The sequence below is a fragment of the Suncus etruscus genome, chromosome 20 (assembly GCF_024139225.1).
Source record: "Suncus etruscus isolate mSunEtr1 chromosome 20, mSunEtr1.pri.cur, whole genome shotgun sequence".
Classification (NCBI taxonomy): Eukaryota; Metazoa; Chordata; class Mammalia; order Eulipotyphla; family Soricidae; genus Suncus; species Suncus etruscus.
In genome coordinates this window covers 6784629-6799445 of record NC_064867.1, presented here as the reverse complement: position 1 = coordinate 6799445, position 14817 = coordinate 6784629, and the positions used below count along the sequence as shown (strand labels likewise).

At 39.3% G+C, this 14817-nt stretch overlaps 1 protein-coding gene across 13 annotated transcripts in view; it reads right to left on the bottom strand.

The window, feature by feature from the left end:
• CLASP2 (cytoplasmic linker associated protein 2) overlaps positions 1 to 14817 on the bottom strand; it is a 178589-nt gene that overhangs the window by 98431 nt on the left and 65341 nt on the right. For all 13 annotated transcript variants that reach the window (XM_049766378.1, XM_049766379.1, XM_049766380.1 and 10 more), the window contains 7 exons: positions 14476 to 14611; positions 12162 to 12232; positions 9647 to 9706; positions 7986 to 8063; positions 6796 to 6963; positions 5080 to 5135; positions 3116 to 3289 (listed from right to left, as the gene is read on the bottom strand). In XM_049766378.1, coding sequence (XP_049622335.1) covers positions 3116 to 3289; positions 5080 to 5135; positions 6796 to 6963; positions 7986 to 8063; positions 9647 to 9706; positions 12162 to 12232; positions 14476 to 14611 — 743 coding nt within the window. The remainder of the gene's footprint in view (positions 1 to 3115; positions 3290 to 5079; positions 5136 to 6795; positions 6964 to 7985; positions 8064 to 9646; positions 9707 to 12161; positions 12233 to 14475; positions 14612 to 14817) is intronic.

The following is a 14817-nucleotide window of genomic DNA, read 5'->3' as shown; positions in this document are numbered from 1 at the left end:
ATTTACAATTAAAAGAAAAAATCTTATAACTGGCAGTTGCTTGAGTATGATTTAATATGGTGTTTGAGGTTCACCCATGCTGTAGCACATACGATTCATTCCTATGTTTTTAGTGACATACTTTTTATGGCTCAGTAATACGTTCCATTGTATGGGCACAAATGCCATCTTACTGTTATTTGGGCTCTAGTGATACTATAAATAAGGTTGTGAAATTCATATACAAATTTTTTTTTAATGAGACCATTTTCCACACATCTTGAGTTCATAGCTAGAACAGAAGCTGCTGGACCACATATAAACTTGATTTTTTACTTCGTGAAGAAAATGCCAAACTTAGTAGCGCTCCTTTTTCACATTCTTACTAGCAGCAACAAAGCCTCCAATTTCTCTTTACTCAAACCAACAGGTGCTACTGTTCACCTTTTTGGTAAAAAGCATTCTAGTAACTATGAAATGACATCCTATGCTTTTCCTGGTAGGGAGTCTTTGGGCAACACCCAACAGAGTTCAGGGTTTTACTCCTGGTGGTTCTAGGGGAAATATGCAGAGCTGGGCATCATACTGAGATGGACAACAAGAAAAGCCAAGTGCCTTAGCCCTCGTACTCTCTTTCTGGCCTGGTACCTTCATGCTTCTGTAATGAAAAAAATACTTTTCTAATGACAGAGTACTAATTAATTTTATATCTTCTTCAGAGAATGACTATTAAAATTCTTTGCATGTGAATGGATGTATATATGTATGTATGCTTGTACATAATCATACCAGTGGGGTATAGGTTATCAAAAATGGGTTAACTTGGGGTTCCCACATGCAAGACAATCACTCCAACTCTATTTCCCTGGGCTCCTTACAAAAAATCAAACTGGGGGCCAGAGAGAGAGCACAGTGGTAGGGTGTTTGCCTTGCATGTGGCCGACTCAGGAAGGACCAAGTTCAACTCCCGGCATCCCATATGGTCCTCTGGCCTGCCAGGGGTGATTTCTAAGTGCAGAGCCAGGAGTGGTCCAAAAACCAATCAATCAATCAATCAATCAATAAAGTTAAAAAAATCAAATTGTCTTCAGTTACTGAGTTAAAAGGTATCTTTATATATTTGGAATATTAAGTCCCTAATTATATACATGATTTATAGATATCTTCTCTTATTCAATATGCCAGCATTCTTCAACATTTTACTAAATTTGGTTTTGGGCCCACACCTAGTTCTGTTCAGGACTTACGCCTGGCTCTGCCCTTAAGGAATACTTGGGGGTGCTAGGGGACCCTATGGAGTGGCGGGGATGGAAGCTGGTTTGGCAATGGGCAAGGCAGTGCTCTATCACTACACTATCACTCCAGCCCCTTTTTAACCTTTTTGGAGGGGGTTGAAGAATACCCGTTGGGCCATACTTGGTGGTGCTCAGGGATTAGTCCTGGCTTTGCATTTAGAAATCATTTCTGGAGGGCTTAGGGGACGATGTGGGTTCCAGTGATCAAACTTGGATTGGTCACTTAGAAGACAAAAACCCTACCTATTGTACTATCATATCACTCTGTACACTGTATTTTTACTCTCTCTAACCCTTTAAACCTGCAAACTGCAACCTATCCTGCATACCACTCTAACAAGTAACTGTTGTAACCAAGTTGGGAGACCAGTGGCTCTCAACTTTTCTACATCTGTGGACTGTTGATTAAAGACCACTGTCATAATGCTATCTTTTCATCTATTAAATGATACCTCTTGCGTGAAAATATTTAATTTTGAGGAAACCTTATTTAATTTTTGATATGTCTGTGTTTTATGTAGTATCAAAGAACACTGCCTAATTTGAGGTGAAAACTTTTACATCTATGATTTCTTTTAAGAATTCATAGTTTGGGGGCTAGAGTGACAATGCAATGGTAGCACATTTGCCTTGCATGCGGCTGACCCAGGATGAAACTTGGTTCGATCCCTGATGTCCCACATGGTCCCCCAAGACAGAAGCAATTCCTAAGCACATAGCCAGGAGTAACCCCTGCGTGTCACTGGGTGTGGCTCAAAAACCAAAAAAAAAAAAAAAAAAAAAAGCTATGAGCCTGAGTGCCTGTGAATCTTTCCATTTTCTTCGACTTTTAAAAACTTTATTTAACAAGGGCTGGAGTGATAGTACAGTGCTAAGGTGCTTGTCTTGCATGTGGCCCACCCATGCTCAACCCTCAATATCCCAAGTGGTCTCCTAAGTACCATCAGGAGTTAATTTCTTTCTTTCTTTTTTTTGGTTTTTCGGGCCACACCCATTTGATGCTCAGGGGTTACTCCTGGCTAAGCGCTCAGAAATTGCCCCTGGCTTGGGGGGACCATATGGGACGCCGGGGGATCGAACCATGGTCCTTCCTTGGCTAGCGCTTGCAAGGCAGACACCTTACCTCTAGCGCTACCTCGCCAGCCCCAGGAGTTATTTTCTGAGTGCAAAGCCAGGAATAAGCCCGGATCACTGCCAGATGTGGCCCCAAAGCAAAAGATAAACATAAACGAATTTTTATTTAACACATAATTTTCAATGTGCAAGTGTGAAATATATATGCATGTATTTATTTATGCACTTATCTTTACCTTACATTCTTGGTATAAGCATCCTAAGACATGTAGTTTCTTACTAATTTTTCAATAGGATCATACCCCGCAGTACCTAAGGCTACTACTCCTAGAGCTGCTGGCAGGTCAATGCAGGGTTGGAATTCATCTCAGGGTCTCACACAAACTGGGCATGGACTCAGCCACTTGGAAGGGAGGAGGAAACCCATATACGATCCTTGTATCAAGTGATAAGAACAGTTCCCATCACAGTCTGCCTGCTTACTTTTCTAACCTAAAACCCTGACTAGTGGCTAGACCTGGCAGTTGTGCAGGTCTGAGAAAACTCTATATGTAAATCATGAAATCAAGAATTATTTCTTGTATAAAAAATTATGAGATGATGACATCAGGAAGAAACAAGGCAGTCTAAATACCTGATAACTCTATCTCAAGTACAAATCACATTAAAATATGTCAATTATCCTTACTGAGCAAAATTAAAACAAAATGATTACAATATCACTGGCACCCTGCCACACTATGGCTGGAAAGAAAACATGGTCTTACCTAGTGATGCGTAGGAGCCCGGATTCAGGGCACCTGCTCCTAACCGCCCGCTTCTCATAGATTGCCCAGCAGCATGGTGTGCCTTGGCACCAGCAGCAGCATTCACATCTATGTCACTCCGGGAACGCTGCAGGCTTCCTGGAAGAGAAGTGGTTTTGCTGCCACCTGCAGATACTAAGCAGAGTCAAGGAAAGTAAACCAACATTACTTAAATCAATGCAAATAGCATAACACCTTAAAACTTGTAATCACTATGAGCTAATCCACGATGACAAATCATCAAAAAGGAAAAGCAATGGCCGAGTAAGAATTAGAAGACATTTTGCGGGCCTGGAGAGATAGCACAGCGGTGTTTGCCTTGCAAGCAGCCAATCCAGGACCTAAGGTGGTTGGTTTGAATCCCGGTGTCCCATATGGTCCCCCGTGCCTGCCAGGAGCTATTTCTGAGCAGACAGCCAGGAGTGACCCCTGAGCACCGCTGGGTGTGACCCAAAAAAAACAAAAAAAAAAACAAAAAAGAAAAAAAAATGAAAAGAAAAGAAAACATTTTGCATTTTAGAGCCAATGCCTCCATTTCATCTCAGAACAAGAAAACTTTCCTGGACATTGGACACTTTTCTCAGTATTTTTTTTCTTCATTATTTTTCTCTTCCATAAAGTATGTATAAAAATAGGGCCCGGAGAGATAGCACAGCGGCATTTGTCTTGCAAGCAGCCGATCCAGGACCAAAGGTGGTTGGTTCGAATTCCGGTGTCCCATATGGTCCCCTGTGCCTGCCAGGAGCTATTTCTGAGCAGACAGCCAGAAGGAACCCCTGAACACCGCCGGTTGTGGCCCAAAACAAACAAACAAAAAACCAAAAAAACTATACTTTATACAATCCATTACCATCATCTACAAAATAGTCATGATGGTATTTGTGAATGACTCATGAATGATTCATGATTAATTCAAGAACTGTACAAGATGAACAGAAGGCAGCAGTATTATTTTTCTGCTATCAGAAAAATGCAATGAGAACTCATTTGTGAGTTAGGACTACTCAGAAAACACTGCAAATTTAACACTCTGAGGCAACATAAATTTAGTCATTTAGGCTTTTTTTTTATTTTTTTTTGAGCCACACCCGGCAGTGCTCAGGGGTTACTCCTGGCTGTCTGCTCAGAAATAGCTCCTGGCAGGCACGGGAAACCACATGGGACACCGGGATTCGAACCAACCACCTTTGGTCCTGCATCGGCTGCTTGCAAGGCAAATGCCACTGTGCTATCTCTCCGGGCCCTTGTTTAGATTTTGATCTTTAGTTTTTCAACTTTAAAAGTGAATTATATGGGGCCAGAGTGATAACACAGTGGTAGGGCATTTGTCTTGCATACGACTGACCCAGGACGAACCTGAGTCAATCCCCAGCGTCCCAAATGGTCCACCAAGCTAGGAGCGATTTCTGAGCGCATATCCTGAGCATCACTGGGTGTAGCCCAAAAACAAACAAATAAAAAAAGTGAATTATCAAGAATAAGTTATGACCTACTAACAAGTTGTGTCATCAGCCAAATAGGTAATGATCAATATTTTAAAGAAATGTATATAAACAAAATATACATACAAGGGTAAGCAGAGTTTCACAGAAATTGGAATTATGTTACTTGATATAGCAATACAATATACTACTATATGCTAAGTGCATCTTTTACTCAGTATGTTGTCCTTTGTTTATAATACCCATTACATACAGATAGGTCCAATGTACATTTGATGAAATACACACATTTATTGGGATCCTACGTAAAATGTTTACTCACTGTGGTTCCTAACACTGAGTTGAAAACAGTTAAGAAACCTTCTAAGTAGAATAGGGGCCATAGAAACAAAATTTTGCATAGAATCTTTTATTTGTAAAATACTTTCTACTTCATTTACTAAGTAAAATATGTTATAATTCTTACTTCATAAAACAACTTACCTCTTCCAGCCACAGTTGATGGGTTTGCTGTAGACCACTTGGAAGAAAAAGGGCGACTGCAATGTAAACAGAAATACTTTGAGCAAAAAGATGCAATTTATCATTTTGCTGCTAGCAATTCAAGAACAACTACTTAGTTTTTTAAAGAGTTGACAAATATTTAATTTTGTTTTCTGCTTATAAATCACTTAAGATGTTGTCCCATGTTAGTAGTATCTCAATTGGTTATGAAGCAAGAATAAAATAACTGCAAAAAATGATACAGACTACTCTGCTCTTGGTCATTCTGCTCTTCACATTTCTGTACAGAAACTATCTGACAGACATTTCTATTCTGAGACAGTCTATTTACTAACAGAGCAATTACTGCTATAAATAGCAGTAAGAACAACTTACTACTACCGTTATTAGCACACAGAGAATTATTAGCATATAGCTGGAGTTATGCAATTGTGGATATGGGCAAATCACAGTTACCAAATAGAAATCATACTACTACCATAGCACCACTGAGTGCTTCTGCTGGATAAACAGAACACAGGGCTACAACCTTCTACTAAAAACAAGGTACAGTATTAGAAAGTAAAATATGTCTAATCTCCAAGAGCACACCATCTTTCTTATTACCTATTTTTATTATTTGTAATTATACTGGTATATGTTGTCCATAAATATTATTGTATAATCTTAAGCTTATAGCTTAGTGCATAATGGATATCTGGAAAGTGTAAAAATGTTTTTACTGAGTGTCCTGAGCTGTGCTCAGGGAATTGGGGAGCACTCTTGGCTATTCTCAGCTAACTGGGCCATTAATTCAGTACCAGTACCAGTAGCATTAATTCAGTACTGCAAATCACACTCACTCAGACTGAGGTGATTTCAGATTATACCAATTAATCTAAAGTGTTCAACTCTATGACAAAAAAGCAACATTCCTGGAGAAAACACAGGTAGAGAAGAGAAGAATGTTCAAACTCTACTGATAGTTGTCTAGCTGAAAATAACATTCTCCCTTACCACTAATGTTGAATGAAATAACATTATACAAGGACCTGCTTACAGGGGCCGGCAAGGTGGCACTAGAGGTAAGGTGTCTGCCTTGCAAGTGCTAGCCAAGGAAGGACAGCGGTTCGATCCCCCAGTGTCCCATATGGTCCCCCCAAGCCAGGGATGATTTCTAAACGCTTAGCCAGGAGTAACCCCTCAGCACCAAATGGGTGTGGCCCGAAAAAACAAACAAACAAACAAAAAGAACCTACGTACATATTGTTTTGTTTTGGTGCCACATCTGAACTGGTGGTGCTAGGGACTTATTCCTGGCTCTGAGCTCAGTGGTCACTTCTGGCTGGCTCAGGGGGTTCCTATTATGGGATATTGGGGAACTGAACTCAGGTCAGATGCAAGAACCTGGGGTCGGCGCAGTGGCACTAGAGGTAACGTGTCTGCCTTGCCAGCGCTAGCCTAGGACAACCGTGGTTCTATCCCCCAGCGTCCCATATGCAAGAACCTACTTTACCTTTTCTCTACTTTCAGAACCTGTTTACATGTTTTCAATCAGCAACTCTGAACCCACCGAAGCAGAACCCATGGATATGGAGGGCCAAATGTACCTTCGAGGTATTAGGTGAAAGCAAGGAGATATATAACCATCCATTTTAAAGAACTCTGGGGAAGCTAGGAAGAAGAAGTAAATCATGATCATGTGTATGACCTTACTTGAGACTTTCTTGCGAGCTAGACGAAGATCTGTCTGACTGTGGGAGAGATGCTACACTACCAGAATTCTTTAAGTAAGTCTGAAGACTCTTCTGATAAGACGGCTCAAGGGAATTATACAGTGTCTCAGCTTCACCAGGAAAGTGGTTCCTAAGACCCATATATGTCCTGCAAAACAATCAAACAAGAGGGAAAAAAGCCTATCAAATAACAGTCATACCCAGTTAAACATTAACAACAAAATATGTACATTCAAAAAGAATGAAGATGAACTGAAAGGTACTGACACAACTATGATGTCAACTGATTATTTTCTAACTTTAAAAGTTTTTACATTGAGAAGGGTGGGGGTGAGTCTCACCCAGTGATGCTTAAGGGTTACTTCTGGCTCAGTACTCCTGGTGGTGCTTGGGGAGCCATAAGGGATGTCGAGGATTGAAACTGGGCCAGTTGTATGCAAGGTAAGTGTGCTATCACTGTGCTATCACTCAAGCCCCTTTCATTTTAAAGTTTTAAGGGCAAGATAACAGAGCTTAAAGAGCAGATGTAAGTTCAAACTGTGGCAGTAATCCTTAAGGTTTGTGTGGCTTTAAAGAAGTCCCCAAATCACCAAACTCCACCTGCCAAGCTACGAAAATACCTCTGCAGGTTCATTTTGGGATGACAATAAATATAAAATATCCCACATAACATGAGGTAAACAAAAATAAATGCTCAATAAATGAGAGCATTTTCTTTCATAATGAAACCGAGATTGTGCGATCTGAGAAAAAAACCAAGGTCTGAAACCAAGTTTGTTAAGAAGGGTCAGGAATAATGATTATTGTACAAAACAACAATCTGAAGTAAAGTGTTAGATAACAAGTATGAAGTTAATGTAGAAAACTACCCCCCCCCAAAAAAAGAAAGAAAACCCCAATTTTACTAGACAGCAAATCAAGGAGAATATTTGGGATTCCTGGTCAATTTTCATTCTTTCAGTTTAATTTCTAAGAGAAGACAACAGGATGATTAAACTGACACCAAAAGTATACCCTGGACTGACTTTATTTTTTTTGCTTTTGTTTTGGGGACACACTCAGATGTGCTCAGGGATCACTCCTAGAGGTGCCAGGGATTGAATCTTGTTCATCTATGTGCCAGGCAAATGCTCTACCCATTTGTACTATCACTGTGGCCCCTAAACTTACTTTCGTGCCTCCACTCTGGCTTCTGCATCAGCATCATGAATTCCCTTCTTAATCGTTTCAACCAAGACAGCTGCATGTCTATAAAGCAAAACATCTTTAGATTCATGTGCAAAGCTATATACGTTTCACCCAAAATGATAGTGCATAAAGTTACTCATTAATTTTCAAGTACAAGATAGGTAAAAACTTTTGTGTGCAATGACATAACTAAACTTGTTTTCTTTTTACTTTTTTTTTTATTGTGACTGAAGTTCATTACACAGAATTATTTACAGTACACAGTGACAATGAAGGGCTTTCCCACCACCAATGTTGTCCTCCCTCCACTCCTGTTCCCAGCTTGTCTCCCACATATCCCTCCTTTAACCCCCAAAATCCTAGTGTAACTGGTCTCCACCTTACAGTTTGTTATAGGTTAGGTATCTATTCTGTTTGGTGTTACAGTCTGGCCATTTTTTATTTACACTACATGTTCATATGACTGGTCCTGGTATCATTCTTTCCCCCCTCATTTTATGAGGCTGAATGATTCAAGTTATGCTATTCTGTTGGAGATAAAAAAAGGTTAAGGAAAAGAGAAGAAAAAACTTGGCATCAACTACTAAAATAGAAAGAAAAAAAAATCACCGAATAATATCCACAAAAGTGAAAAAAAAAAAAGTGGAAAAAAAAAGAGAAGTGAAATAATATCAAAAAACAAACAATAAAATAAAGCAAAACAAAACCAGAAAAAGTGGTGCAGTGGCAGGGCTTAGTGTTACCCCACCATTTTTTTTTTCTAAACTTGTAAGAATTTCTCATAATCTGCCCAATATATTTCATTATTACACACTTCCTCTTGACAAGTCAAACAGTATAAGCCTAAAATTATTTTGGGAGATCCTATCAACGATTCTCAGTTAATTCTGCTGAAAGTGGGGTGTGAGGACGTGGTGCTGCTCAGCTCCACAATGCTTGGGGTATCGGTACCAGTGGTACCTGGTGGCCAGGTGGTAGGGATTGCATGTTACATCCTAACTCCTATACTATCTCCCTGGCCTAAAAAAAAAGTTATTTTTATAGAAAATCCAGATAACTTATACATATATTATACTCAAATTTGAGTTCCTTCCTTCCTTCCTTCCTTCCTTCCTTCCTTCCTTCCTTCCTTCCTTCCTTCCTTCCTTCCTTCCTTCCTTCCTTCCTCCCTCCCTCCCTCCCTCCCTCCCTCCCTCCCTCCCTCCCTCCCTCTCTCTCTCTCTCTCTCTCTCTCTCTCTCTCTCTCTCTCTCTCTCTCTTTCTTTCTTTCTTCATTTTTTTTTCTGCCATACCTAGCTATGCTCAGAGGTTACCCAGGCTCTCCACTTAGGTATTACTCCAGGTGGTACTCAGGTGACCATAAAGGATGCTAAAGATTGAACCACATGCAAGGCAAGCATCCTATCTGTTGTCTCATCACTCTGGCTCCTTAAACTTAAAATTATTAATAAATTTTTTAAAAAGTCTCTGTGGTGGCTTACCAAAGAAAGAAAATGATTTGTTTACAGCATCATCAGTCCTGAACTGATTAAACTGCCATAAATTAAAGAAACCGTCATATAATGTCTGCATAATTCAACCAATTCTAGGGAAAAAGGAGACTGCACATAGGGGAAGGGAAAGAGGTGTGAATCAATGCATACCTTTCCAATGAATGAGTCTGCCACTCTTGTAACAATAAATCTAAAAATTCAAATGAACGCCTGGAAAAAAAAGTTATTTGTATTTTAATGCATAACATATTAAGTCATATTATTTATGCAACTAAATTTCTATGACCATTCTTCCCCCCTGAAAAGTAGACATGTTTTTAGATGTCTTAACTGTCAAATAGTTAAAGGCCCTAACTGTTCCTTATATTAAAAATCTCTTAAAGATTTCAACTTCAAATGTTCATCATGTGGGCCCGGAGACATAGCACAGCAGCATTTGCCTTGCAAGCAGCTGATCCAGGACCAAAGGTTGTTGGTTCGAATCCCGGTGTCCCATAGGGTCCCCCGTGCCTGCCAGGAGCTATTTCTGAGCAGACAGCCAGGAGTAACCCCTGAGCACCGCTGGGTGTGGCCCCAAAACAAAAACAAACAAAAAAAAAGTTCATCATGTGTAAACTATAACGTCCTGTTTATTAAAATATTATCAAATACTTTTTCTTTCTTGGTTTCTGGGCCACACCCATCAGTGCTTAGGGCTTATTCCTGGCTCTGTGCTGAGAGATCACTCCTGACCAGGCTCAGGAGAACAATATGGAGTATAGGGGATCAAATCCCAGTCAGCCACATGTAAGGCAAGTGTCCCACCTGCTATATTATCACTCTGGCCATAGCAGATATTTCTATGCATGAGACACTGAAGATATACAATTGGTGACTAAGAAATATGTGACAAATCTTCCAATTTTTACATGTTTCCTTAAATATATATTTTTTAATTCAAGCATTTGGATATTCTCCTAAGTCTTACAGTTTTTAATTCCTTCAATTGCTTCTCCCTTGAGCATCTCTTTATTCTTGGCATTTAGTGACTTACCTTTGCCAGGTTTCTTTTCCCTTAGGAACACTTTTGTTCATCAACCTTAAAAGTTGTTCATTAAAGGAATAATCTCAGCCCCCTTCTCTCTTAAAATTTCACTTGGGCAACATTAGCTCAATCTTTAGCTCAATTATCACTTAGGTTTCTCAAAGCTAGTCCTTTCTCTCTAGTGGTTATCCCTCAATTTAATTGTTAAGACTGTTTTGTTTTGGCTTTTGAGCCACATTCAACAATGCTCAGGGTTTACTCCTAGTTCTAGGCTCAGGGACAGTAATCATTCTTGGAGGGGTTTGGGGGACCACAGGGATTCCAGAAACTGAACCCTAGACAGCCTAGTCCTGTTAAGAAAGTTTCATTTTCTTTTCTTTTACCCCAAGAGGTTGGGGGGTGGTGAGTCCAAACGCAGAAATGCGTTTTACACTCAGGAATTCTCTTGGCTGCTTCAGGGAACTATATGGGATGCCAGGGATCAAGCTTCGGTTGGCCAAAAGCAAGACAAGTGCCCTACCTATAACAGGTCTGGCACTCTCCAGCCTCATGTACCATCACTCCAGCTAGTTTCAACCAACTTATGAACATATCTACACAGGCAGGGAATTTCAACTCAAAAACTATATACAAAAGGACAAATTAATCCTTACTTTTTTTTTTTTTATGGTTTTTAGGTTACAGCTGCCAATACTTCATGTGTTACTCCTGATGCTATACTCTAATTAATTACTACTGGCAGGGCTTGGGGGACCAACAGGGATACTGGAATTGAGCCTGGGTTGGCCATGTGCAAAGGAAGCATCCTACCCACTGTCCTGTATCTCTGGCCTCCCCTCCTTTAGCTCCTATTATAAAGAACAGAAAATGAGAAACAGGGAAGTTAAATAAAGTGTTTTCCAAGAGTATGCAATAGCTACAAGCTCATTCCAGAGCTTGCACTGATAAACTTGCCATCATCTTTTTTATTTGGCTATAATGATCAAGTCCTGGGCCAGCCACCTGCAAGGCAAGTCACCTGCGGTACTATTGTTCTAACCCACTATGTGAAATTTTACTAATTATATTTCATTTAATTTTCATGAATATTGGGGAGGAGTAGCAATATTAATTTCCCTACTACAGGCATACAGTGAGGTCTACAGTGCCTAATTAACCTGACCCAGACTGTACAATCACAGTCACAGGTTGTTCACCAAGGTCTGAGTCTAAACTCCATAATTTATGAAATCCCATGTAGCTGTAGCCCAAGTAAGACAAATCTTAATGTAATTAAACTGAAAAATCTGGGTGGTTCTAACAACTACTATATTTCTTGTTCCTTATAGAAAAACCTCTAACTTCATTTATAATTAATTGGGTGGTGGTGCTCAAGGTACTCCTGGCTGTGCTCAGAAATTTCTTCTGCTGGTTCTCAGTCAGGGAGATGGGATGTTAGAGACTGAACCCAGGTTGGCCATAAGCAAGACAAGAGCCCTACCCGCTGTAAAATCTTCTTCATTCCCCCACCAAGCTATACATTTAGGTAAAGCTTCTAGAAGGCAAGATATTAAGTACAATTTTAATTTATACGCACCATACCAAGAATTAAACAGAATTTAATAGTCAAACTATACTACAAAATTTCCCCGCAAAACTTACCTTCTCACAGGAACTGACTTGGATGTGCAATTGCTTGTTATTAAAGGTATTAGTCTGGGCACATGAGTATGCTGAAAAAGATGTTTCAGAAGTTGAAAAACACTGTTTTTTCTCCTTAATTCTTAAAACTCACTTGTCTACATCCAAGTATTTAGTACAATAGGGTATATATACATATAGGGTATTATCAAAATTTGAAAGAAATTAAAACTAATCAAAATGATTTTCCCAATTAAAACAGTAGTAAGGATGACAGTTTCAGAAGGACAGGCATGTTTTTAACATTAGATTCAAGACATGTTAACTGTATAGCTGGAAGAAAATTTGGAAACCATTTGGGGTTGGGGAGGGAGTCCTAAAAGAAACTGACTTATATTTGTCATATTTCAGTTGTACCACAGTTTCTAGTAATTGTCTACAACATCATCACAGCAGGTAATAAGAGTGAATCTCCACGCCTAACTAGAGGTTAGGTACTTTGAAATGACGAATTAAGTTAACTTTCCATCTGGCTAAATCATAGCACTCTAGAATTCAGGTCAAGTTCAACAGATATAATCTTATGATTTCTAATTGTAATTCTGCTGTTCTTCTCTACTCAAGTATTTAGTAATTTTGTACATGATAGACATAAGAAAATTTTTTACATGATAGACATAAGCATAGAACAGTAATCAAAGCACACTTATTTGATATCTACTGTTTTTATGAGCTAATGAGAGGTAGCAGGATCTGAGATAAAGTTTACAATAAAGGATAATAAGAAGCAACCTTGGAATCACAACTGTGGATGGGAGGAGAAGGACGTAGGAATAAATAGAGAAAAAAATATATTTGAGATAAGGGCAAGGAGCTCTTCAAGGAGATCCATTAGGGTTTCTAGAAGTAGACTAGCTCTTTGGCTAGTTTTGAAGTGGTTCACAAAGGTCAAATGAGTAACTGGATGTGGGTTCTGGGTCATACTGGGGAAAGGAAGGGTCTAAGAAAGGCAGCTCCCTGCAGCTCAGAGAATCTTGGAAGACAAACAGCCAAGGATATGTGCCAGGAGCTTAGCAACAAGTCTTTCACCAAAGGAGAATGTCTGTAGCCTGTCAGGGAATGGCACAAATAACTCAATCAAATTACTGCTATATCCATGAAGAGGAACTTCATGATCTAGACATTAAAAGAATGGAATGTTTGGAACAGAGAAACTGCCTTAAGAATATGAAGTTTAGGGCCCGGAGAGATAGCACAGCGGTGTTTGCCTTGCAAGCAGCCGATCTAGGACCAAAGGTGGTTGGTTCGAATCCCGGTGTCCCATATGGTCCCCCGTGCCTGCCAGGAGCTATTTCTGAGCAGACAGCCAGGAGGAACCCCTGAGCACCGCCGGGTGTGGCCCAAAAACCAAAAAAAAAAAAAAAGAATATGAAGTTTAAAAAATCAAACTGATGTAATCATATTTATTAAGTATATACAATAAAATATATATATACATGTAAAATTAAAAACTTTTTTACATTTATACTACATTTAAATTTTGCAACTACTATAATTTATAAAGGCTAAAATAAGTATGGAAAAGTACATACTGACTTAGAACAAATAGTTGCAGCAGAACCTAATGGAGTTTAAAAACCAAACGTTTTAAACATCATTATTCTGCACGCTCCCAAAATACAAACAACAAAAATCTATTTAAAAGTGTTATCAAGGTGCTGGCGAGGTGGCGCTAGAGGTAAGGTGTCTGTCTTGCAAGCGCTAGCCAAGGAAGGAACGCGGTTTGATCCCCCGGCATCCCATATGGTCCCCCAAGCCAGGGGCAATTTCTGAGTGCTTAGCCAGGAGTAACCCCTGAGCATCTAACGGGTGTGGCCCAAAACAAAACAAAACAAAAAAAAACAAGCAAAAAAAAAAAGTGTTATCAAAAAAACCAACCAAACAAACAAACAAAAAGTACTATCTTTTGATTTGCCTCTAACATTTTCATAGTTTTAATTTGCCTGTTACATGATTACATATATGCATATATATGTAATATAATAATATACATAATATACATTACTGCATTATATTCTGTGTGAAAGTGTCTACTTTGTAATTCTGTCTACTACACAAATGTTCTAAAAATTATACTGACCATATGCTGCTTTTATTGTTAGAAAAACAATCAGAAGTTATTTTTCCATAGGGGTTATTTAAAACACATCAATGACTAAGTGTACTGAGAGAGGCAGGCGAAAGGGACAAGACAGAGTTAAAGAGGAGAAAACAGGAAAGAGGGAAGAAGATAGACCATCTAGAGTTGCCCCAAATATTGAACAGAAGTATCTACCCGAATGATGAATCGGATTGCAGCACATCCGGAAGTTGCCATGACTTTTGCACTATTGGGGACGAGATTAAAAAGTGTAGGTACAATGGCTTCGGCACCGTGATCAAACTTGTTTCCCAAAACTGTTGAAAGGTGGCTATGAAGGAAGACAAAAAAGATACTTTATAAAATAGATAACGATCAAACATAGGTAAGACTTATACAACTAAAAAAAATATTTTCAGAATTGGTCATTTTAATTTTTGCTTGTTTTCTTTTGTTTTGTATTGTGTATTTTGGCTGTGCTTAGGGCTTACTCCTGGCTCTAGGCCAAGAATTACTCCTGGTGGTGCTTGAGGGACC